The 22,039-nt window shown below is 41.6% G+C and overlaps 4 protein-coding genes and 1 long non-coding RNA gene across 9 annotated transcripts; 3 read left to right on the top strand and 2 right to left on the bottom strand.

Annotated features, from left to right (window-relative positions):
- Positions 1-62: 62 nt before the first annotated feature.
- On the top strand, positions 63-2,746 carry LOC102722570. Its single transcript, XM_006652270.3, has 4 exons — positions 63-336; positions 684-836; positions 1,826-2,001; positions 2,094-2,746. Exons 1-4 carry the CDS (start codon positions 166-168, stop codon positions 2,194-2,196), a joined length of 603 nt encoding a protein of 200 aa, XP_006652333.1. The 5' UTR covers positions 63-165; the 3' UTR covers positions 2,197-2,746.
- Positions 2,747-2,833: 87 nt separating this feature from the next.
- LOC102722849 (probable signal peptidase complex subunit 2) lies at positions 2,834-6,789 on the bottom strand. Its single transcript, XM_006652271.3, has 5 exons — positions 6,590-6,789; positions 6,287-6,438; positions 6,052-6,133; positions 5,040-5,182; positions 2,834-3,090 (listed from the first exon to the last, which is right to left on the bottom strand). Exons 1-5 carry the CDS (start codon positions 6,695-6,697, stop codon positions 2,997-2,999), a joined length of 579 nt encoding a protein of 192 aa, XP_006652334.2. The 5' UTR covers positions 6,698-6,789; the 3' UTR covers positions 2,834-2,996.
- Positions 6,790-9,555: 2,766 nt separating this feature from the next.
- On the bottom strand, positions 9,556-11,113 carry LOC121054267 (leucine-rich repeat extensin-like protein 3). The gene has a single exon (XM_040523576.1). The coding sequence runs from the start codon at positions 11,076-11,078 to the stop codon at positions 10,569-10,571; it is 510 nt and encodes a 169-aa protein (XP_040379510.1). The 5' UTR covers positions 11,079-11,113; the 3' UTR covers positions 9,556-10,568.
- Positions 11,114-12,912: 1,799 nt separating this feature from the next.
- Positions 12,913-17,278, top strand: LOC102710119 (peptidyl-prolyl cis-trans isomerase FKBP53). The gene is made up of 12 exons (XM_015836502.2): positions 12,913-13,113; positions 13,225-13,298; positions 13,434-13,657; positions 13,777-13,928; positions 14,016-14,099; positions 15,187-15,481; positions 15,572-15,769; positions 15,862-16,129; positions 16,369-16,453; positions 16,537-16,578; positions 16,688-16,736; positions 16,825-17,278. The coding sequence occupies exons 1-12, from the start codon at positions 13,098-13,100 to the stop codon at positions 16,901-16,903; spliced, it is 1,566 nt and encodes a 521-aa protein (XP_015691988.1). The 5' UTR covers positions 12,913-13,097; the 3' UTR covers positions 16,904-17,278.
- Positions 17,279-17,558: 280 nt separating this feature from the next.
- LOC102699301 lies at positions 17,559-21,795 on the top strand. Of its 5 annotated transcripts, XR_001550124.2 has the most exons (7): positions 17,560-18,109; positions 18,909-19,026; positions 19,104-19,325; positions 19,743-19,818; positions 20,288-20,317; positions 21,001-21,141; positions 21,512-21,795. It is a non-coding gene; the product is annotated as an uncharacterized LOC102699301 (long non-coding RNA). The 5 variants fall into 5 exon arrangements; XR_001550123.2 differs by having other exon boundaries at positions 17,559-19,034; XR_001550122.2 differs by having other exon boundaries at positions 17,560-19,026; positions 20,996-21,141.
- The last annotated feature ends 244 nt before the right edge of the window (positions 21,796-22,039 follow it).

Here is a 22,039-nt window from a genome sequence, read left to right on the forward strand (position 1 = left end):
AAAGTGAGGGAGCGATCTGTAAAATCGCCACTCCTTTCTAGATTACGGCCGGGTGGCGCGGGCCGGTCGCTCTTGGCCTCCTCGCTGCCGTCGTCGCCCCGCCGCCCAAATCGATCCAAACGCAAGAGAAAGGAACCCTCTTTCCTTTCCTCCCTCCCGCCACCCATGGCCTCGAGCTCGCGCGCCGCCGGCGGTGGTGGCAGCGGGGTCGATGGGGGCGTCGGGGATGGGCCGACGACGCTCGACGAGCTGTACCAGATCAACGTGGTGCCGGCCGAGCTGCACTTCAAGTTCCGCAAGGAGCTCCAGGGCCTCCGCGTCGGCCTCAACTTCGAGGTCCCATGTTTTCCCCCTCTCGTTGAACCGCAAACCTCGTGAATAAACCCTAAACCTCACGGGTGCTTTAGATTTCGTTGTTCGTTCCCCAGTCATTTAGCTGCAATTATCCCGTGTGTGTGTGTGTGTTTTTTTTTGGAATCTTTGGATCTGGAATGCTATATCTTGTTCATGCACTTGTATTATTATATTGGAAATGTTTTGCTCTTCCTGAAGTTTCTTTCCCTTGTGTGCATTGGGAGAATATTATCACATCATTGATCATATGCCACGCATTTAATGTGTTTTTTTAAAAAATATCCAATTTATATTCCATTGAAATGTCTAATGCGATGATATTTTTTCAGTTCTATAATCTTGAGGTGAATGATTTTGAGGCAAAGGTAGTTCTGAAGCCCCTGGACTATGAACGGAAGTGGAAGTTCCACTATAAGCCCATCAGCGGTGACATACAGCTTCTTTCCAAGAAGATACCAGTGACAAAGTTTCTCAATCTACAGGTTCTCTCATTGAAAGTCCTGTCATTGAAACATGTTATTTGTGCATCACTTTTGTGGTAGATTGATAACACCAAGTCAGTAATTAGGTTTCATATTTTCATGGTTCTGTCTTGAAACAATCGATATATAGTTTTAGTGTTTTTACTGATCATTGATGTCTTCCGTGTGCTGTTTGAGTCGGTCTTTGCACCTACAAGCTATGCATTTCTAATTTTCTATGGTTGAGATTATTTTTATGCTTGAAGTTTTTGCACTTAGTTTATGGAATCATTGTGAAATCAATTTGTAAACAAGGAGATTGCAACTTAAAGTTTATGTAGGTCAGACCTCAGGTTTGGAGTGCTAAAAGCATATGCATTTTCCACATGCAGTGGAATGTTGAAGACAATATCTTGGCTTCAATTAAACACATCTATTTTATAAACTGCCTCATTTATATGTTCCTACTTAGTCACAATATTCTTCAGAAAATGACTTGGGCATGCATCGGTGTTTTTTTAGAAACTAGATGAAGAAAGGTAGTAGTTGAGAACACAACATAATGAATAGTAATTATTTGTGATTCATTGACGTTTTGCTGATGTTACACATCAAATTCTGGGTGGCTAAAATGACAGTTTATGGGGGCATACCAATATGCCTTTATGGCAATACTGTTTTCTTCAGTTTTCAGTCTCAGCAGCTGATTGGTCCTTCAAAACAGTTAAGAAGTGATTTTTGTTGCTTTCTTCACTTCACATATATACCAGGAACAGAGTGTAGACAATTTCTCTCTCCTAGCCAGAAATTATAATGCACATCTAACAAACATGCAAAGTTAGAACAGAAAGGTTAGATTGGTTGGACATAGCACACATCGTCAACATGGTGAAACGCAGGAGCCAGTAGTGAGTAAAAATAAAGTGCATATCTTGAAACTTCATTTGTTCAATAAGTTCATTTTGTTACACTGCTAGTACATGAAATTTCTAAAAACAATGGTAATACAGGTTGGCATTGGTCACAATTTCCATCTGAACGCCACTGGGTGGAAGTGGAAGCTTTCTACGTGCTTGGGTGGAGATGGTGTCTCTCAGATAAGGAACAAATCAACACTCAGCATGTTCCCAGGGTTTGATTTGAGGATTGGCTGGAGAGCTGACTATGTACTTCCTGAGATTCATGGGTAAGTAATCAGCACCCGGCCCTACTTAAAATGCTTGTGGGTTGGCATCTTTTAGCAGAATCCTTATGGAAACCGATCTTTTCTCCGTGCAGGGCTGTTGGAACAGGAGAGCCTGCCTTCAGTATGAACTATGGGCGGTTGCAAGCATCGATAGATCGAGTTGAGGCTATTGTAACACAGTCAGATCGGTACTGATCCCTTGTGATGGATGTATATACTAGGATGGTGAAGTTGATACATCCCAAAGCAATGGAGTTCTCTCTCCCGAATCCCATGGCTCACTTGTGTATTTGGATGTGATTTTGAGGCTGTCTCCAATGTACAGTAATTAGCGAAGTTTATTTTAGGAACAGAGTGGCATGTTTTTTAGTTTCTCGGTTTCTCCAAAGGAACCTTACACGGCTCCTCTCGTTCTGGGAAACATGATGAATGGTGTTCCTGATAATTGTGTTTGGCCCATGCTCTCTCAATTTGTCAAACTCATATTAGCATACGTTTCATGCTAACTTCATGTGACTTCACATGAACGGACAACCTGTTTGGCTGTTTTGTATCGGTTTTGTAATATAGGATAAAGTTTGATCCGCCACTTACACTGGAAGGACAAATAGAATGCTTATACGTATTCTTTCACGGCATTAGACTAGATAAGCAGGATGTACAGACATTTGAGAGAGCATTTCTGTATTCTTCAGGCGATTTCGTTCCGGTTGAAATAAGCAGGACGTACAGACAACATTGCTGGTATATAATATGATTATGAAACAAGCAGTTTGACTTGTGTACGCTCAGAAGGGGGGGGGGGGGGGGGGGGGGACGATTGTAGATGCCATGTTTTCGATAAGATTTCATTCACCAGTGAAACGGTAATGTATGAGACAAAAATGTCTATTTGTCTATTTCGATTAAGCTAAGATTTCTTCCAAGAACGGAATACCACAAGAGGGTTTTCTTTTCTAGACAATTAACATCTCATGGTCACATGGACTACCCATTCATTTGCTCTTGCGCTCACTGTTGTAGTCATCAATCAGCCTCTCAATATCCTTCCAGAACAGGCCTTCCACAAGAACTCCTTCCTTGGTAAACCTGACCAGGATAGTGTTGTTAGTTCGAGTGCAAATCAAGAGTAAGGAGAAACAATGGAAACACTAGGAATCTACAGGTATGCACTTGTGCAAAGTCAAACTGCATTCCGGGTTATTAGAACTTTGTGCAGAGAAGCTAGAGCATGCTCATGCTCAGTCAAGCTTGGATGATTCTCTTCACGCCATTAAATAATGCCTAGAATGTCAACATTAATGATTTAGAATGTGCATCGAGTATCTGTACTGTCATGGTTGGCATTTTGTATAACCGACGCAAGGAGTCAGGGCTCGGCTGCAGGGTCCGGATCGGCTGGGGCAGTCCCAGTTGGACACAAGTAGATTAGTAATCAAATTAGTTAGATTAGGTTTGTTAGGATTGTTAGTTTAATTATCTCTAGTTCCCGTGTGTAAGCCTATTTAAGGGCAACCGTAGATCATAATTGAATCAAGCAGAATTAATCTACCAATCTCATCTCCAATTACTCTATTCTCTCATCTCCTTCTGATTGTTCTTGTTGTCAGCCACGGAACGGCGGGCTGCCAGGCCGCCGAAGCCAAGGCCGCCGATTACCCATCGCTATCCCATCCGATCATATGCTGGGGCTCATAACAGTACACTAGTAGGTGATATAGAACAAGATATTGGTTTTAGATACAGGAAGCATGTTTGGAGCAGTTAAGCATTGGCATAATCCTAACAGCAAAATGGTTAAGGCACTGTTTGTCTCCACTTAGAATTATTGTAATTTAAATTATCGAGCCAAATTATTATAAGTTAGATTATTTTAAGAAGTATAATAATATGTAAGTTGTTTGTTTCTCTGGATTATTGGAGACCTGAATTACGGGTTTGTAAGGCTAAAGTATAGAATGCCCTTAACTACTAGGTGTATAATGGATGGCAGGGTAGGTAACTATTTTGAAGTACCCACAGGTAGTGGGTCTTTAGCCACCCAATAATCTAAAAAAACACCCTTGAAGGAGTTTATCAGATTATAGTGTTTGGGTTCTAGATTATAATAAGCTGTAACAATAATCTATTTGTTTGTTTCAGATTATTTTTAATAATCTAGATTACAATAATCCTAAGTGGCAACAAAAAGAGCCTAAGCATAAATTGAATGCATGCCGGAAGATAGTGTTCACCAAGGGGCTACACGCTAGTTGGGCAGCAAACTAGTTACTAGCACCTAATCACTGATAAGGTGAGCCTACACAAGGTGAACCAGGCAGGATGTCTACCTTGTGCCTAGGGGATGCTCTTAGAAAACATGATTGGATGACAAGCATTGCAGTCGTATTTAATAAATTTAAACCATACAAGGGCATACAATGCAATGACTAGGGTAGTGTTTATAGAATTAAATGAGTTATTAGATACAATAAACTATGATGTGACAAGTGAGTAAATAAAAAATGAGAAGGAAACCACAACTTAAGACATGGTTTCTACATAATATCCAAGACATAACAAGATAGTAGCATTAAAATTCAATATGACTTATTGCATTGGAATAGTAGTCTTGTACTACTACTACCTCCATTCCAAAATACAAACATATCTAGGAATCAAATTTTGTATCGTAGTATAAGCATTCTTGGGCTAATTCCTGTCATTCCAATCATTTCAATGACTGCAAAACCAATGAGGTGCTTGGAAATGTAATCTGAGCAATTTGAGATTCGAAAGTTGACCACCGGAATGACTGGAAAGGTATCTTTTGATCTAACCTTAGTATTTGCTAAATAACCTAGAAATGCTTATACTTTGGAACAGAGGGAGTAGTTTTTTTTATTATAATCATGGCTAATGTCTAGCTAGCCAACTAAACAAGTATACCTTTACTATGATTTGACAAGTATGCTTGCTGGTGGCTTCATTTACCTCACTGAATTGGGAACCCCACAAGGAAAAAGCTCATTGAATGAGGAGTCCTAACAAATACATACCATTTTGTAACACTCTTAGTGAAATGGACTGGCTTGTTGGCAGAGATAGACTGCGGATCTGCACTGGCTATTGTGAGAGTGTACATGTCTGAGAACCTTGGTAACTTTGAAGAGATAACAAGTCCAGTGCTACTGAAAGAACCCTGGAACGAAGAAAACTATAGGTCAAATAATGCTGTAAATATAATGGCAAAACATGTACCTAACAAGAACAAGAATCATAAAGAAAGAACATTTCCTAATCATATTTTGCATACTGCAAGACAAGATGAAGTTAATGTCTAAACAAGTCACTATTGCTAAAAGTAACTGAATAGCCAGGCACACATGTTCTCTATGGTCATGGTTTCAAAGAAAAATAGTCATCTCATCTACCTGGAATACCTGCTTGCTGGTAAGTAGTAACTGATCGTACGAGATGCAATATAAGATGCATATCTAGCTAAATGAGAGGAAAAGTAATGGATAGAACAAAAATGCACTAAGTAGCATTCTAGCATAGCATCTAACTTGCAACGAGACGCTCATAAGTCATATCACAAGAATATGAAACAAACTTACAAACCAGAACTTGATAGTTACCAGGCTGTCCCGTATTAGTTTTTAGTCAGTGTGGTGGAACATGACAAGATAAAAAAATATGATGTGACTCATCAAACTCTTCAATTAGAAACTCAAGAATTTGATAGGTATTTTATACGAGTTTTACTCTCATCCTTACTTTTGTACCTCGAGGTACCGGTACCTTACGGTACCAAATTGTTTCTGATCGTTGGATCCAATAGTGCACGTCCTACTTAGCTAGATCCAATGATGAGAAACGATTTGATACCTCGAGGTACCGGTACCTCGAGGTACAAAAAGAAAGATGGGAGTAAAACTCATCTTATACTGCTCAATTTTCCATACATGACAGTGTGAAAACTACTTCGTAACGGGCTAATTATGCCCAAACATTATAGTGGATATGCACTTCGAAATAAAATAGCAGCAAATCCAGATGGGTACTCACCGCAGGAGGGTGCGTGAACATAATGGCATCCTTTTCCTTGGTGTAGCTAAGGATCAGCAGTACCACATTCAACACTACATATGTATCCACCAATCAAGTCAAGGATCACCATAAACAAGCACCAAATTGCATATAAATATATAATTCATAACTAAAAAACCAAGTTCCAGCTAACTGGTGGCCAAAATCAGATCTGAATCCAATTCATCCGAACAGAGAGGTCACAGAAGGATATAATGCTATGCAGCCGAGGAGGAACTCGCGGTTCTGAGGGAACTTCTTCGGGTAGAACTGCGCGAGGAGAGCGATGGCGATCACGGCCGCCCCAATCGCCAGCTTCCAGTTGCCCAGCCGCGTGTCCTCCGCGTAGCCCTTGCTCTTCACGACCTGATCGCGCAAGGGAACCACCTCATCAGCGTACAAATCTATCGAAACGAAATGGAGGAGCGGAGATCGAGAGGGTGGGAGGGGGATGAGTGGACGGGATGGGGTGGGGTGGGGAGGCTAGGGTTTTAGCGAGTATGAGTATTGCAAGTACGTCGGAGATGGTCTCGTCGAGGAGGTGCTTGATGGAGTGGGGGTCGAGGAGGTTGGCCTTCTTCGGGCTCGCCTTCGCCGGCGTGGCCGCCGCGCCGTCGCTCGCCATCGCCGCCGCTCGGAGCTCCTCGTGGAGGTGAGTGATGCACGGTGTGGTAGACGACGACGCGCGGGGGTGCGCGATGCGGGCAGCGGGGCAGGTGCCTCTGGCCTGGGTCGCGAGTATATGCGCACGAGCCAATGACGGATGGGGCCCTCCGTGATCTGGGCCCGCTCGTCAGTGTCGTGGCAGGGAATTCTTCCGGTCTTGGTAGGTGGGTGAACCTGGATCGCCACGTGGATTGGGGCCGGACCAATCGGAGAGAGGGAACGCGTCACTGGACTTGGCATGTCAGCTCTGGAACCAACGTCGGTTCTCAAAAGAAAAAAGTTCTAAAATTTTTTTATTACACCCATGTGACAAAATACGATTATGTTATAATTTAAATTTATTTTTAAATAATAATTATATATATCAGAGTTGGTGAAGGTAAGAAATAAAAATGCTGAAAATATAAAACAGGGAATGATTATATTGGGATTTGATAAAGTAGAGATTATTCTAGTCGTTTAACTTTTATATTGTTGTGTGTGTGATGATAAAAAATAAATTTATTTTGGGACAGATGATGAAATGAGTTAGCATGACCTGTAACTCAACACTCGACAGATGATTTTATTTTTTTTAAAGCTAAGCACTATCAAAACTTATTTCAAATCTAAATATCTAGGATGGTTAGGTTTTAAAATAATAAAATTTCCCCACTAAAGCAATAGAAAATAAATTTAAGATTACATTTTTATTCCTCTTGAACATAAATCATTTCTATTAAAAGCATGTTCATACATCTAAGGCTCTTAACAAAATATTGGTAAAATAAGTAAGACTGAAAATAGGAAGCAACAAAATGGACTAACACACTATGTAAAATTTTAAAAAAGCTACCCACAAAAAACAATAAAAACAGCTATGTTTACAAGCAACTAAAGCATGGCATTTAATTATTGTTCCTTGCTACATTAGCATATTTAAGGATTTGCCGCTCTTTGTATTTATAACACGTGGGTCCATGGCCCACATGTTATATAATAAAACAAACTGCAACAAATAAATTGATAATTATATTTTTTAATAAGAAAATGGTTAAATATACACCAAAATCAATTGTGACAAACATTAAAATTCAGAGAAAGTACACAATTAGGATATCTGTTAATATTAGAAAATTGAAAACAATACATTCTACTCACTCAAAGTGCTTTGCTATTGTTCATTTTATATTCGTAAATTATCGAAAATAATTCACTATATTCCGGTATGATATTTCTCTCTTTTTTTTTCAATAGAAGTCGCATTTTGCACTCAAATTTGATAGGATGATAATACATGTATAACAACTTACGTCTCAATATTTTAAAATCAATATTTTAGGATTTTAAGAAGCAGCTAAGACTGAATTAAACATCAAGAATTTATAGTTTAAGCAATCAGTCATGAAAAAATTAAAAAAAATCAAACTTTGATAACAAAATTAATTTTCATGCCAGGAGGTATGTCGTCCTCTCATTCTTCGATGGATGGGCAATCATTTATAGATAGAACGACGGGCTACTATCTCTACAATTTTCTTCATCCGAACAATATTTTTACATATTTCATTGTAATATTATTGTTTCTGGAAAATGACAATTGTGGTTCTAAAAAATTATAGCCTATAATGTAGCTTACATGAAGAGAGAAAAACATAAATGTTAGTGGACCATTTTTCAATAGTTGGGAGGGTAAAATGATATTAAAAAATAGTTTAGCGGGTTAAATAAAATTGATTTTTTTCCTTCGAAAAATCAACCCACGTGAAGTAAAAATCAACCTTGTGAAGGAAGATGTATCGTTTTTTTTCCTCTAAAAAGGCGATTTTACCTCCCAACTCTAAACTATGGGTCTCGATCACAGCCCATGACTCATCGACATGTTCAAAGTCCCAACTCCCAACACATGTGGATGGGCCCGGGATTCAATCTAAGCAGCGCTTAAAGATTTGTAGCAAAATGGCCAGCTTAGTTTAGGCCGTAATTATTCTGATTTACGGCGAAGATGAAGCTAATATGCATGTCTAATGGAATTGTCAGTCCATGTTGATTCAGACAATAGATTAAGCCAACCATCATCTGTGATATCAAAGTCACAGTAGCTAGTACATAATAGGCTCAGTGGAATGTACAGGCTATAAGGTTAATTAATCAGATAATGTAACACAGATCTTTACTGTATTCAACAAACTCAAGGCATTAAAGTCATACACTCACACCTATGAAAGATACATCAAGGTCGGTATATGTTTTTATTGTCAACTGAATCTGAGTTTAGGGATCTGAGTAGTATAGTACCACCAGATTTATCAAGTTGTCCAAGATGCAATCCAAAGCATATACTATTACTGACTATCTGGCTCTCACATGCAAGCTCAATGATTCCTGTACATATTCAAAAACCATCTAATCTTCCTATCTGTGATCGACAAAGCAAGAGATGTTTTGCTTATCTGTCGACGCGCACATTGGACTGTTGACCTTCTATGCATCATAATACTTCCTCAAATCTCAAATAGATAATGCTTTAGAGTATGTATAGTCAAATATCAAAACCTTAGCTCCCTAGTGTATGAAAAAAGATATGTATAGTCAAATATCAAAACCTTAGCTCCCTAGTGTATGAAAAAAAAACTTTCTTGCAGTTATTTTTTTTATTGATACACAATGCTTGGCATTTGGCAAAAGGTAACGGATAAAGCAAGATACGTTTTAAGATGTCATGAACATCGGGTGAGTCATGGAAACAGCATCAAAAGGAAAGATGGATTTAACACACTACCAAACAGAGCAAAGACAGACATAAAGGACATATATAGGTCTTAATATGAAATAAACAAGTACATCCACTGCAAACCTGTTACAAATTTGCGGCCTTTACCTTTGTAAGAATCAGCCCATCATACAAACCCTAAAAGATTATTTAATGATAGATAGTCAAGATGCTCAGTTAACTTGGATGATGCCAATGCCACCACTCACCAGGTGTTTGCAACTTGTTGAAAAATGTAGTTTTTCCTTCTTCTTTCGGTAATTTCTCGTTGAAGATGCATTAACGGAATCAACAGCATCATTCATGACACCAGAGGCTTGCTACATGCCTACAGTGCTATCTATGTTCACCAGGTAGTTGATGCTACCTCTTAGGCTCTTACAACAATTTATCATGACAGGGGAAATCTGTGCATTGGCCTGGAGAGGACATTGCAAATCCCAAATAAACACAAAACAGAAAGTACAATCAGCTTGATGGTAACCAAGAAACCCAAGCAGGAGCCTTAGAATAACAGGGGACCATGGTTGGGTCAATCATTCCACATGGACCGATATTGATGGTAGCAAGTGGTACCACAGGTGAAAATTTTAAATAGCCCAGATCACATCGCTACAACAATAATTGATTATATCCCTTTGTTTGTACATTCATGAGATCCATTTAACGAAACATAATCTTCGGTACTCCCGTAAGAAATTGCAATTAATCTCACACGAATCAACACAGCCGACTCGAAAAATATGGACCACGTAATGGCAGTAACAAAGAAAACACTACATCTCTCTGCAGATTTCATTGCCTCCCTCACTATTTCAGAGCATGAACAATGCAGAAAGAAGCAGATTGTACACGGTGCAGTGATATGACACGCTTGTGTGGTCGATCTGTTACTGTGAAACGAAAGAATGGATTCTACAATGTGGTAATCGGGAAGATGCAGTGGAGCTACCGCATCCCCGCGCTTGCTTTACAGTTTACAGCAATTGGCATCATCAGATCGCGAGTAGTTAAAAAAAAACCACGGACCTGACGAGGACGAACGCGGCGCGGCGAGAAAAGGCCGGGCGCCTCCCGGTCAAGTGAGGGGCGTGGAGGAGGACACCTCGGCCCTGTCCAGCCGCCGGACCTGCCACGCGCGGAGCGCCAGGAAGGTGCCGAGGACCACCTGCGCCGCCACGGCCACGCCGGCGAAGGCGATCCCGAGCTTCTCCCCGAAGTTGAGCCGCCGCGGGCGGGGCGAGGGCGGCGGGGGCCAGTGGCGGCGGTGGTGCGGGCGGGAAGGCGGGGCAGCGGGGTACGTCGCGGCGCGCCCCTGCGGCGGTGTGCGGAATGCCGGTGGAGACGGCGGTGGCGGCGGCGGAGGAGGAGGGGGCGGCGGCGGCAGCAGCAGGGGCGATGGTGGAGGTGGCGAGGGAGGCGGTGGCGGCGGCGGCGGTGGCGGTGGGGGAGGCGGCGATTGGTCGGCCGCAGCGGGGGAGCAGAAAGGCGGGGAGGAAAGCAGCATCAGCAGCAGCAGCGACAGCGGGAGGAGGGTCGTCAAGTTCGCGGCACGCCGTCGCGTGGGTGGGCGAGCGGTTGGCGCCATGGGAGGGGAGGCGGCATAAAGGTGTGGGCGGCGCGAGGCGGGCGGGAGGGGGGGGGGGGGCAAATCTGGTGGGAGTGGGACGGATTGGCTGGGCGCTGGCCGCTGGGTGGTGGAAATGGAGGCGGAAGCGGAGGAGGCGGAGGAGGGCGAAGGCGATAGCGAAGCTGGGGTGAGCTTGATTGAGGTGAGCTGGTGCGAGCGAGGCGAGGAGACTACTGAAAGGCTGGACGCGTGGTTGTGTTCCTCGCTTCCTTGCCTTTTTTTCGCACCTTTTTCCCTTTCCTTTTTTTTTTGGGTGGAAATGGAGTTCGGTGGAGAAGGCGTACGCGGGATGCGACAGGGTTACGGGACACCGCTGGCGTGTCCTCGAGCCGTTGAGATGTGTAGACAGTGTTTTCTCCGTGCGACGCTCGTGCTATTTGCTAAACGGTATACTTAAAAAAAATATGTTAAGGTAGCATAAAAATTTAGATTAATCTAGCTGTTGGAGGTCGGACGGATATGGATGGAAGATGGTGTTGCGGCGTAAAATCACCATGAGATCAGGCATACACCAGCGAGACATAGATGGATGTTTTCGGTTGATGGCCAAACTTTTAGTTTTCTTGACTTCAAGCGCTTTGATATTGGTTACAGTTAGGGTTATTGATTTGACGTTGGTTATCGTTTGGCTATTTCACGGAAACATATTTGTAACTAAAAGATAAGTTATGAATAATCTTTTCTTACTAATCTAAAAGTAAATGTTTGAAAAAAGAACTATGATGAAGAAATTCCTAAACTTAACTATAGATTTAAAGTTCAAAAATTAAATTATGACTTATATGTATAAACATAAGATAAAAGATAAGGCCCAATGTGTTAGAGCATGTACAACAAATACAAATCAAATTTTTCATCAAATTAATGTCTATACAAGTAAGAGAAAAACACTGGCGTCTAATTTACATCTGAGTTGCACACTGCTCCCAATGCAAAGAATGCCAAGAGCAAGGTCAATAGAAGAGTTAACTACTAGTTTCAAAATATTTCCATGACATTAAGAGTTAACATAATGTTAATTTATAAAATATTACCACATAAAAATATACTATATCATAATATATATGGTCCATCTCTCGTACGCTATAGTTATATTGTAGATGACGATAAATTTGTAGCTCGTTTTTATTCACTCTTTTCATCTCTCCTCCATGTAAGCGTAAGCGTAAATATAGATATCCGTAAATGGTGGCTACGGATATCTAGTGGGTGCAAAGCTTTGGTAAGAATACCCCTCAGTCCCAAAGTTGGACATAAATCTCAAGAAAGTTGATGGACTTAAACAAATAAATGTTGTTATTGATTAAGATAAGAAAAACGTGGATAAATTGGAAGGCGTAAGTTTGTGATTGATCGACAAGATGTAACTGTTATAATTTAGAACAAATTTTGACTAAAGTTGCTATATTTTTGTATAAGGGTGCATTTGATCTAGCGACTTTCTTGTCGTTCGGTAGCATATTTCTTGAACCACTAAACCATATAATTTTTACGGAAATTTTATATAGAAAGTCTGCTTTATAATACCACGTAAAAACATTTTTAGATTTAAAATTATCAATTCTTATTTAATTATGCGCCAATGATTTGCCTCTGTTTAGGAAGTTGCCATTTTGCTGGATTGAACTCACCCTAAGACAGGGAGCAGTTTGTTACTTTGTTTCTTCCAGGCCCAATAGCCAAAGGCCCAGAAACGAGGGGAAGCCTCAGGCCTGCTTGGCGCTTGCTCACTCGCTCGCTCGGCCGAAATGCTAAACCCCCCATTTTTAGGGTTTCACTCCGGCGAGGTGGCGCGACTTCTCCCTCTCCTCCTCCTCCTCCTCCTCCTCCTCGTTCTTCCCCCGCCTCCTCTTCCACCGCCCTCCCGAAGCTTCCAGAGCCCCCTCCCGCTCTCCCAAATCCTTATCAACCCTCTCCGCGCCGCCTCCCCCAGCCGAGCCACGCGCCGGGGCGCACGCATCCGCCGAGCAGCAAATCATGTCGTCGTTTTGGGGTAACCTGCTTGATCGCCATGGCCGCCGCCGTTGTTTCCGCCGCGCTTTCTCTGTTCGTTTCTGGTTCACAGTCTAATCGCATGCTTCGTCCCCCCCTCCTCCCCTCGCAGGCGCGGAGGTGAAGCCCGGGAATCCTTACACCCACACCCACAGGCCGCGCCTCGGCCGCCTGCGCCTCACCCAGGTTCGCCATGTCCGATTCCTCGCGCTTTTCTCTCCCGTGCGCGCGCCCCGTGTTAGAGTGGCGTTGCATACTTGCATTATTTGGAGACGACTGTTGTTTGACTCTGTGGGGGGTGGTGTTGGATGGTGAACGCAGGCGACGCTTGGAGGCGAGCCTGGCAAGGTGGTGAAGGGCGGCGGTGGGAAGAACAACGTGGTGCAGTTGCAGTGCACCGTTAAGAACAAGGATCCCGTGTTCTTGTGCGCCCTAGTGCCGGGGCAGTCGGAGACTTGCCACCTGGAGCTTGAGTTCGAGGAGAAGCATGTCACGTTCTCAGTGCTCGGGCCGAGGAGCATCCACCTCGCTGGATACTACATTGGGTATCCTTTTTCCTGCACTTTTTATTTGATTCTAGTTGATCACCGCAGGGTGCTCTGGGCTGTGTTAGGAATTGTGGTGCTGCATTTGGCTTTTTTTTTTAGCCTTAAGTATTTGTCAGTGATGTGTATGGGGAGGAGATAGATGACGGCGATACAGGTAGTGACTCTCTGCAAGGCTCGGATGATGATGCTTTTCTGGACACTGATGATGATGACAGTGGCGGTGATGATGATGACACTCTTCTCATCCCATTATCCCGTGGAAGCTCAGGTTATGCTTTTACATTTTATTCCCTTTTGTGAGACATTTAGATACGCTGCTGAGGTGTTACTGACACTGAGGACATGGAATATTCAGATGGTGAAGATGATGACTCAGAGTATGACTCAGAGGATGATGACTCAGAGATGATATACAATCAGCCAAGAGGCAAAAGTACAGGTGATGGTTTAAATTGTTTTGAACTTTTAAGGTTTGCATTGTTGTTCATATATGTGAAATCCATGCTTTTATCATGAATTATTCAGTTGGTGCATCCTACACAAGGTATACCATATGGTTCTAGAATAACAATAAACATGTAGCTGTGGAATTGTGTTCAGCTTGTGTCTGTTGACAAAGAGTGCGTTTGGTTGGTGGTCAAGGTGGGATGGGATATGGTGATCCATATTTTTAGGGATATGGTGATCCAGTTTTATGTTTGGTTATATGGATGGAATGATCCAATTTTTTGTTTGGTTGGATGGATGAGGATAGATGGGATGGACATATTGAATTACTAATAAATAATAATATAAATTAATCATCATAGATCTTATTGCAATTAATATAAATTATCAATAAAATATATCTATCATCATTAATTAACACTAATTTAAACTTGGCAGTTGCTAATTAATGACAAAATAAGCTAATTATCACTAATCAATCACTAATGATCACAGTTAGTGAGGGGGATGAGCACCATATCCAGTTTCACCCATGAACCAAATGCATCAAAAACTTGGATGGCCATCTCCCATCCAGGCATATCCCACCAACCAAACATACCCAAAGTGGAGCGGTCTACAAGACTAGTTTTCGTATTTTGATCCATCATATTCCCACAGTGAGACATGTGCCTATTTGCATGCTGTAACAGTTGAATAGGCATTGGTTTCATCTGTTGCTTATTCACAACCAGAAAAAAATGCTTAATCAACCAAAAAGAACATTCATTGATAATTTATGATTCCTAGGATTATTAATTTCCACCTTTGTGGGCGGTGATGCTTTATATGTGTCAAGGGACATCACACTGAAGTAGTGTCATGCTCATGCAGGCTTAGCATTTTAATGCGCCAAAGTGAATGCTATGATCTTATTTCCCACCACCATGAAATAAAATTTATTTTCTTTGTACTTGTTATTTTTTCTTAGATTTGTGAAGTAATTACTTTGTTTGCATTAAGATTACATGATAGGGAAGTACTGACCGGTTTCTGCTGACACAAATTTATGAGCCCTGACCTCTGATTATGTTTTGCAGTTGTTATTGAGGAGATTCAAGAGGATGATAAGCCTGCTGGTGGTGGAGGGCAAAAGGGATCAGACAAGAAGCAAATAAGTGAAAATGGTGATGATTCTAAACTGCAGCTTGTTGTCAGGACTCCACCTGCTGAGTCCTTGGAAAGTGAAGATGAAGATGGCTTTCCTGTATCATTCTCGGAATCTAAGAAAGGTACCAAGGGCAATTCTAAGAAAACAAGCAATCTAAACAAGAAGATTACCGCTGAAGATAGGAAAAGGAAAAATGGTGCTGTTAATGACCATGATTCTTCAGGGTACATGTTAGCTCCTCTCTTACCCCCATCTAATTTGTCTAGCTAGGGCATAGTATCATTTTTTTTAATGTTTTGTAATTATTTTTCTAGGGAGGTAAAGGATGAAAATGATGGGGTGTCAAAGAAAACTAAAAAGGCCAAGGCCAAAAAGACTTCTGTGGATAGTGTCGGAAAGGAGAGCAAACAAGAAGATTCTCCGGCTGATCTTGTTGATGCAAAACAAAAGAAAAACAAGAAGAATACTTCAGAAGCTGGCACTCATCAGAATGCTGATAAGACAAACCACGTGTAAGTACCTTTAAGGGCCAAATGTTTATTTTGCTATCTATGTATTGGCTGCAAGTCTCATTATTTTGACAAACTCGTATGAATTTTCCCAGCCACAATGATGCTGAGGAAGTCACTGCACAGGAGGCTAGCAAAAAGAAAAAGAACAAGAAAAAAAAGACCCAGGAAAAGAATGCAAGTGAAAACCAGACACCGAAGACACAGGAGAAGAATGCAAGTGGAAAGCAGACCCCGACAGATCTTACAGAGTCAGAGAGCAAGAAGCAGCCGCTCCAAACACGGACTTTTGGCAATGGCATGATAGTTCAGGAGATAGAAATAGGCAAACCAGATGGTAAAAAAGCTGCCCCTGGGAAAAAGGTAAACATCTCCAACAGAGTACAAATGCAAGATTCCCCTTAAGCCATTATTTATTAATGTATCCTATCAATTTTGCTTCAAGTAATGCCAACCTTGACATGCTCAACTTTCAATTGCCTAATGCGACTGGACTGTTATCTCCATGAGTTTCATGTTATAATCTATTTGACCGCATTTTAGTTATTTTTTCTCTGATTATAGGGATTTTACATACTCTTACTGGTCACTGTGTTCTCTAGGTTTCTGTTAAATACATAGGCAAGCTAAAGAATGGCAAGATTTTCGACTCTACTGTTGGTAGAAGACCGTTTGATTTTAGACTGGGTAACTTCCTTACCCTCTCGCAGATGTTTTACCATTGTCCTCACAGTTTGTCAAGCTGATTGTAAATGTCACTTTGGTGGCAGGCATTGGGGAGGTCATTAAAGGCTGGGATGTCGGCATCAACGGTATGTGGCCTTTTACGTCTTGTAATCCAATACAAGTGTTGAGTAGTGCATACTCTGCACTTGAGTCTGATGGTTGATTCTCATTGGAGTGATCTTGTGTGTTCTGTAGGTATGCGTGTTGGGGACAAAAGAAGAATCACGATCCCACCCTCAATGGGGTAAGATATACTCCTACCATCACATTGCATTTGCATAGGAATTTTCCTTTTTTTCTGTTATGATTTGTATGCCACCCTTCCTTTGTAGGTATGGAAACCAAAGAGCGGGGACAATACCACCGAACTCAACTCTCGTGTTTGATGTGGAGCTCGTGAACGTAAAATGAGACAAGAACCAGAGATAATGCTTCAGGATGCTGAAACTGAAGAGGTTTCTCAAATTTTGTTAGGACAGCATTCCCCTTAAGCAAAGCTATAGATAGCTCTATCAAGACATGGATCATATGCCTTTGTTTTTGTCATTACCTCGATACGTGTACTGTAGCCATGTGGGCTTTTTTTTTGAACAGGATGTGGGCTAATTTTGGGGGCACCGTATTTGCCCTACTCGCATGCGAGCGTGTGTTACTTTGGTGATCCGTCTGGTCTCGTTTCTTTCATTTATTCTAATACCACACCAAGGATGTTTCTAATTTGATGCTTTGTTACCATTCTGATTATATTGCAGCATGTCAATGCCCCCTAATAGCACTCTGATTATATGGTCTTAAGATCTTTTGCATGTGCTGTGGTTTGCGCCGTTCTTAAATACTCTAAGCATGCTTAACGTTAATGCGTACTGCAAGCGCGCGACACGTAGAACTGCGCACCTGTCAAATTTGGGCAAAACTTGAGTGTAATAGCTGCGAGTTTGAGACCAAAATTTGTTCATAACTTGGTTGGAATTGCTGCAAATTTGAGACCAAAATTTGTGCAAAATTTGGTTGAAATTGCTGCAAATTCGAGCCTATGGTTTCCTCCCGTTTTAGTCGTTGCCGCCCCATCCTCCAGACTCCAGATGATGAGCTCCACACGACGCACCGCGCGCGCCACACCTGCGGCCCATCGCTCGCCTGAGGGGAGCGCCGCAATCCGAACACGATGCCGTCGTCGCCATCGACCCCCACCCTCTGCACTCTCCTCCTCCTCCTCCTCCTCCGGCCACCCCCACTACAGCACGCGCCAGTCCGCCACCGGCGGCGGCGGGTGGTTACCGCCGCGCCTCCGCCGCAGCTCCAAGTCGCCCGCGAGGCTCGAGAACCACAGTACGACGCGGCAGCAGCAGGAGCTTACGCCGCCGCCGCCGCGCCGCCTCAGCGCGCTCGTCCACCGCGGGGACCTTGACGCGGCGCTCCGCCTCGTGGAGTCATCCCTTCGCCCGCCCGACGTGACGCTGGCCAACTGGGCCGACTGGGCCGTATGTGAGCTACTCGGCCAGGTGGTGAATATGGCAAATCACGGCGGCTCCTAGGGTTTCATCCCATCGGCATCCCCTCATATATAAGATGGCTGTCATAGGAAGTTCCACAAGCCGCCGTCCGCCGCTTCTTCCGGTGCTTTTCGATTCGATTTGCAGATCTATGGTGGTTTCGTTTCGTTTATGATTCCGTCTGTTCTCTCTTGTCGCTCGTTTCTTCACCTTTCGGTGCTTAGAGTCGGAGCTGTGCATTAGGCGATGATGATTTGCTCTTTTATACCATCAAACTCTGAATCAATCATACGCCGTGTTGACTGCATAAGTCTTCGTGAGTCTAATGCCATCTTTGCGAAGAAGCGTTTTCAGATTGACTGTACTGTCTTTTTTTTTTGCTATGCTGATTGAATCTCGTCTTCGTTTTTTGCTATGCTTTTTTTTGCTAGGCAATAAATTAGAGTCTCTAATGCGCTCATCTCAATAGCGTTGTCAGCGCTGTACGTTGCCGAGAGGAATCGGACAAAGATTCTGGCACTCGCCATCTCATAGGTGGCTTGTTGCATTCAACTTGTCCATACAGCTTTTTCTTTCAAAAAAAGAACTATTTTTTCGCCTGTTGTTTACTCGAGGTTTGCTCTATTTTCGTTGCTTTGTTTATCAAATCGCGTTGTTGATCAGAATATCCAGATTTTTGTAATTATTTTCCCTTTTAAATTTTTCCATAAATGTTTTCCACTGTTTATATAATGAAAATTTGTTTTTCAATTTATTTAATTGCTAACCACGTTTGGCATTTATTTTATTTTCATTGGTCATTACGTGACTGTTTTCAGAAGTATCATATTCTTTAGCACAAGTCTCACTGCTTTCTGAATTGCGTATCTTTATTCGGTTTCTTACCTCCAGGCATTTTAACCATAATTTCTGTTCAAAAGCAGATATACCATGTAACGCCCTCGATTTAGTGATCATCTTGAAACAATCAAATTTATCTGCAAAGACTTTTGGTCTGAGCTATTCAAGAAGCAGATTGACAATCTAAAAACTAATCATAGGGTAAATGGGTAATGAATATAAACTTTATACCTGATATTACTCTTGTGACAGAACTGATGTTACTTCCCTATATGCAGGGCACATTTGTTCTTCAAGATGACCGTTTAAGGTGGCTTGTGTTTCTATAGATCCATCAGTAGAGAGCATGTATGCAACTGAGAATGACTCTACAACACTAGGTGATAGTGCAGCCCAAACAACAAGCATGCTTCTGTATCCATGTGGGATAATAAGAGGTGCTTTGATCAATTTGGGGATTTTGTGTTCTGACACTGCAGATATGTCCAACCTTCCAGCATGTGAGTTGCACTACTTTTCCTGACTTAGCATACAACTGCATGAGTTGGATAATGCACTAGATACCTCTGTTCTCATATAATTGTAATATAGCTTTATTATTCAAACTTGAACTATTGGTTCTTATTAAAATTATAGCACCTCCAAATTAAAATATTATGCTAATTTTCGATATCGCGTTTGTTATAGTTTTGCCACCCATTACTCTATACTTTAATTTAGCAAGTACTTTGAGAACATCAATTCCCAGTCCTTTTTTTCTCTGGTCACTAGATTTATATCTTATCCTTGTACCATTAGGAACAGACCGTTTGTAAAGTGTCGCAGTCGCTGCCTGCCGACGTATCGCCTGTGTTGCATGTTGCTGACCTGCCATTCTGCATTTTCTTTGGCCTAATAGTTTTTCCCTTGATTTTCAGCACTTAACCCAGGCAAGTAAATATAATTCAAGCTCGAGGAGAAGTCGACAATCTTCCACAGCTCACACTTATTTAGGTACTCACAGCAAATAAATATTTTTTCCTGTTACCTACTTTGTCTGACTGCTAGCATATGTGTGCATGAGGCCAGTCTATTAGGTTAATAGCTGTTGAAGTTGTTTGATTAATTAATCAGCTAATAAAGCTACTCAATGTACTGAAATGCCATAACAATTGTTGTGTCTGGATAATGAAAAAATAGATGCTCTGAATTTTTATATATTTTATCTTTTTTGCTAGATTATACATATGCGTTCCCTCTATTGATTTTCTACTAATTAGTCTGTGTTGTGATAGAGTTAAAGGGGGTGATTATTCGCCTTACATATCACTGAATTTCTTTATCATATGTACTTCCGCATGAATGCAATGAGGGAATAAGGGGACCTCACGACCAAATGAATGCAATTAAGTTTTATTTATAGCTTTTAAATAAATCAAAGCAATCCATCCTGATTAACTTCTGCTCCTTGTATGTATTGCAGTGTCTATGCGCTCAGCTAAATAGATCCAAGGTGCAGTCCCTAACATATGTTTGTTTCTAATTCATGGGCTGTTAGTGAACCAAGTTGAACTTCCTCATTGCATTCAACTTGTCATCTCATATGTGGCTTGTTGCATTCAACTTGTCCATACAACTTTTTCTTTAAAAAAAAAACTATTTTTTCGGCTGTTGTTTACTCGAGGTTTGCTCTATTTTTGTTGCTTTGTTTATCGCGAACTTACAAAATCGCGTTGTTTATGCTTAGGTAGTCGCTTCGATTTAACCTTAATTTTCACTGACATTTTACAGTTTTTGTAAAACTTTTTTTTTAATCAATGTGAGTAAATTCTTTGATTCTTCTAACGGAAGAGCTGATCAACTTTGGAAGTTAGAACCAACGAGATCAAATGCACGATGAGATGTACTATGAACAGTTCAAGGACTGTATTCTACTACCGTCTTAGTCCCCCCAAAATTTTCAGTTCTCTATCGGTTTTTGTTAAAAATAAAAGAGACTATTGTATAACTGATCCTATTTTAAAAGCTAATTACAGATTTGACCCTCTTTAGTTTTGACCCTGCATTGGCCGTTTGACCCTGCTGTTAGGTACCCTGAGTAAGATGGGAAAAAAAGAAAAAAAATAGAAAAGTACACGTGAAAAGACAATTATACCCTCTCTAACCCTATCTCTCCCTCCCTCCCTCCCAGTACAGACAGCAAAGGGGGCAGCGGGAGGCACCGGGCGGCGGCAGCCCGCGGAGGCGGGTGGTGGGGGCGGCGCTGCGCGCGGCGCGGCGCGGAAGCTGCGGCCGCGGGGAGGCAGCGGCGGCTCATGGCTACTTGCTAGGGATATGGTATGGTGCCAAGCTCATCTTGCTCGCGGCTAGTCCCAGTGATCTTTCTTGCTGTGTATACTTGCTGAGTGATATTGTCCAAATGCTTGGAAAACCATCCCTGAAAATGCAAACATAGATTGGCCATGATCTTTCTTGTCCAAATAGGTTAACGGACTTTGGGCGTTTGACCAATAGCAAGTGATTGGTAGACTATCTCCTTTTTGTTTCAAGTACCGCCTTTTTGGTTCATGTACTGCTTTTTCGGTGATTTTTGTACTCCACTTTCATTTTTATTGATGGTAGCCAGTTTGTGCTTAAGTTTAAATTGACAGAGCAAAGTGATTATATGGTGCCGGAGGCTGACTATTTGTTGTTATATTCAACGGAGCACTGGGGCATGGCATCACCAAGCATGAAAGCTTTTGCAGGTGGGCAGGCTGCTGCGTACAAAATGTTTGATACAATAAACAGAAAACCAGAGATCGATGGATATAGCACAACAGGAAGGGGTAAGGGAAGGGGTAGGGGTAGAGGAAGAGGGAGAGGAATGGGAGCATGGTTTCCATATGTAATAGTTGTCAATTATCTACTGCTTTTGGCAATATGTATTTTGGAGATGATTATGGGATATTTTTACATGATTATTCTTGTATATTATCTCACTTTATGCAATTTGACAATTTTTGGCAATATGCTATCAAAGTTTTGTTAAAAAATAGGAAAAATCATATCAAAATTTTGTTCAAATTAATTCAAATTTAAGCTGAATTTAGTTCAAATTTTAGTATAATTTTTCAATTTAATCAAACTTAAGTCAAATGTCAATTAAATTTGTCTCAAATATTAAACATAAATTATTACAATTAAATTATTTGTTGAATGGACATATGTATAAAATTGGGTCAAATATGCAATA

This window comes from Oryza brachyantha, chromosome 4 (genome assembly GCF_000231095.2).
Source record: "Oryza brachyantha chromosome 4, ObraRS2, whole genome shotgun sequence".
In the NCBI taxonomy this organism is placed as follows: domain Eukaryota; kingdom Viridiplantae; phylum Streptophyta; class Magnoliopsida; order Poales; family Poaceae; genus Oryza; species Oryza brachyantha.

Excerpts from the sequence above, each read along its gene's own strand:
- LOC102722570 (XM_006652270.3), top strand. The coding sequence starts at position 166 with ATGGCCTCGAGCTCGCGCGCCGCCGGCGGTGGTGGCAGCGGGGTCGAT. Across the intron at positions 837-1,825 it reads CAAAGTTTCTCAATCTACAG|GTTGGCATTGGTCACAATTT; the intron begins GTTCTCTCATTG and ends ATGGTAATACAG. Across the intron at positions 2,002-2,093 it reads GTACTTCCTGAGATTCATGG|GGCTGTTGGAACAGGAGAGC; the intron begins GTAAGTAATCAG and ends TTCTCCGTGCAG.
- LOC102722849 (XM_006652271.3), bottom strand. The coding sequence starts at position 6,697 with ATGGCGAGCGACGGCGCGGCGGCCACGCCGGCGAAGGCGAGCCCGAAG. Across the intron at positions 6,439-6,589 it reads TCGACGAGACCATCTCCGAC|GTCGTGAAGAGCAAGGGCTA; the intron begins GTACTTGCAATA and ends TTGCGCGATCAG. Across the intron at positions 6,134-6,286 it reads CTCCTCGGCTGCATAGCATT|ATATGTAGTGTTGAATGTGG; the intron begins ATATCCTTCTGT and ends ATTGGTGGATAC.
- LOC121054267 (XM_040523576.1), bottom strand. The coding sequence starts at position 11,078 with ATGGCGCCAACCGCTCGCCCACCCACGCGACGGCGTGCCGCGAACTTG.
- LOC102710119 (XM_015836502.2), top strand. Across the intron at positions 14,100-15,186 it reads GCCAAGAGGCAAAAGTACAG|TTGTTATTGAGGAGATTCAA; the intron begins GTGATGGTTTAA and ends TATGTTTTGCAG. Across the intron at positions 15,482-15,571 it reads AATGACCATGATTCTTCAGG|GGAGGTAAAGGATGAAAATG; the intron begins GTACATGTTAGC and ends TTATTTTTCTAG.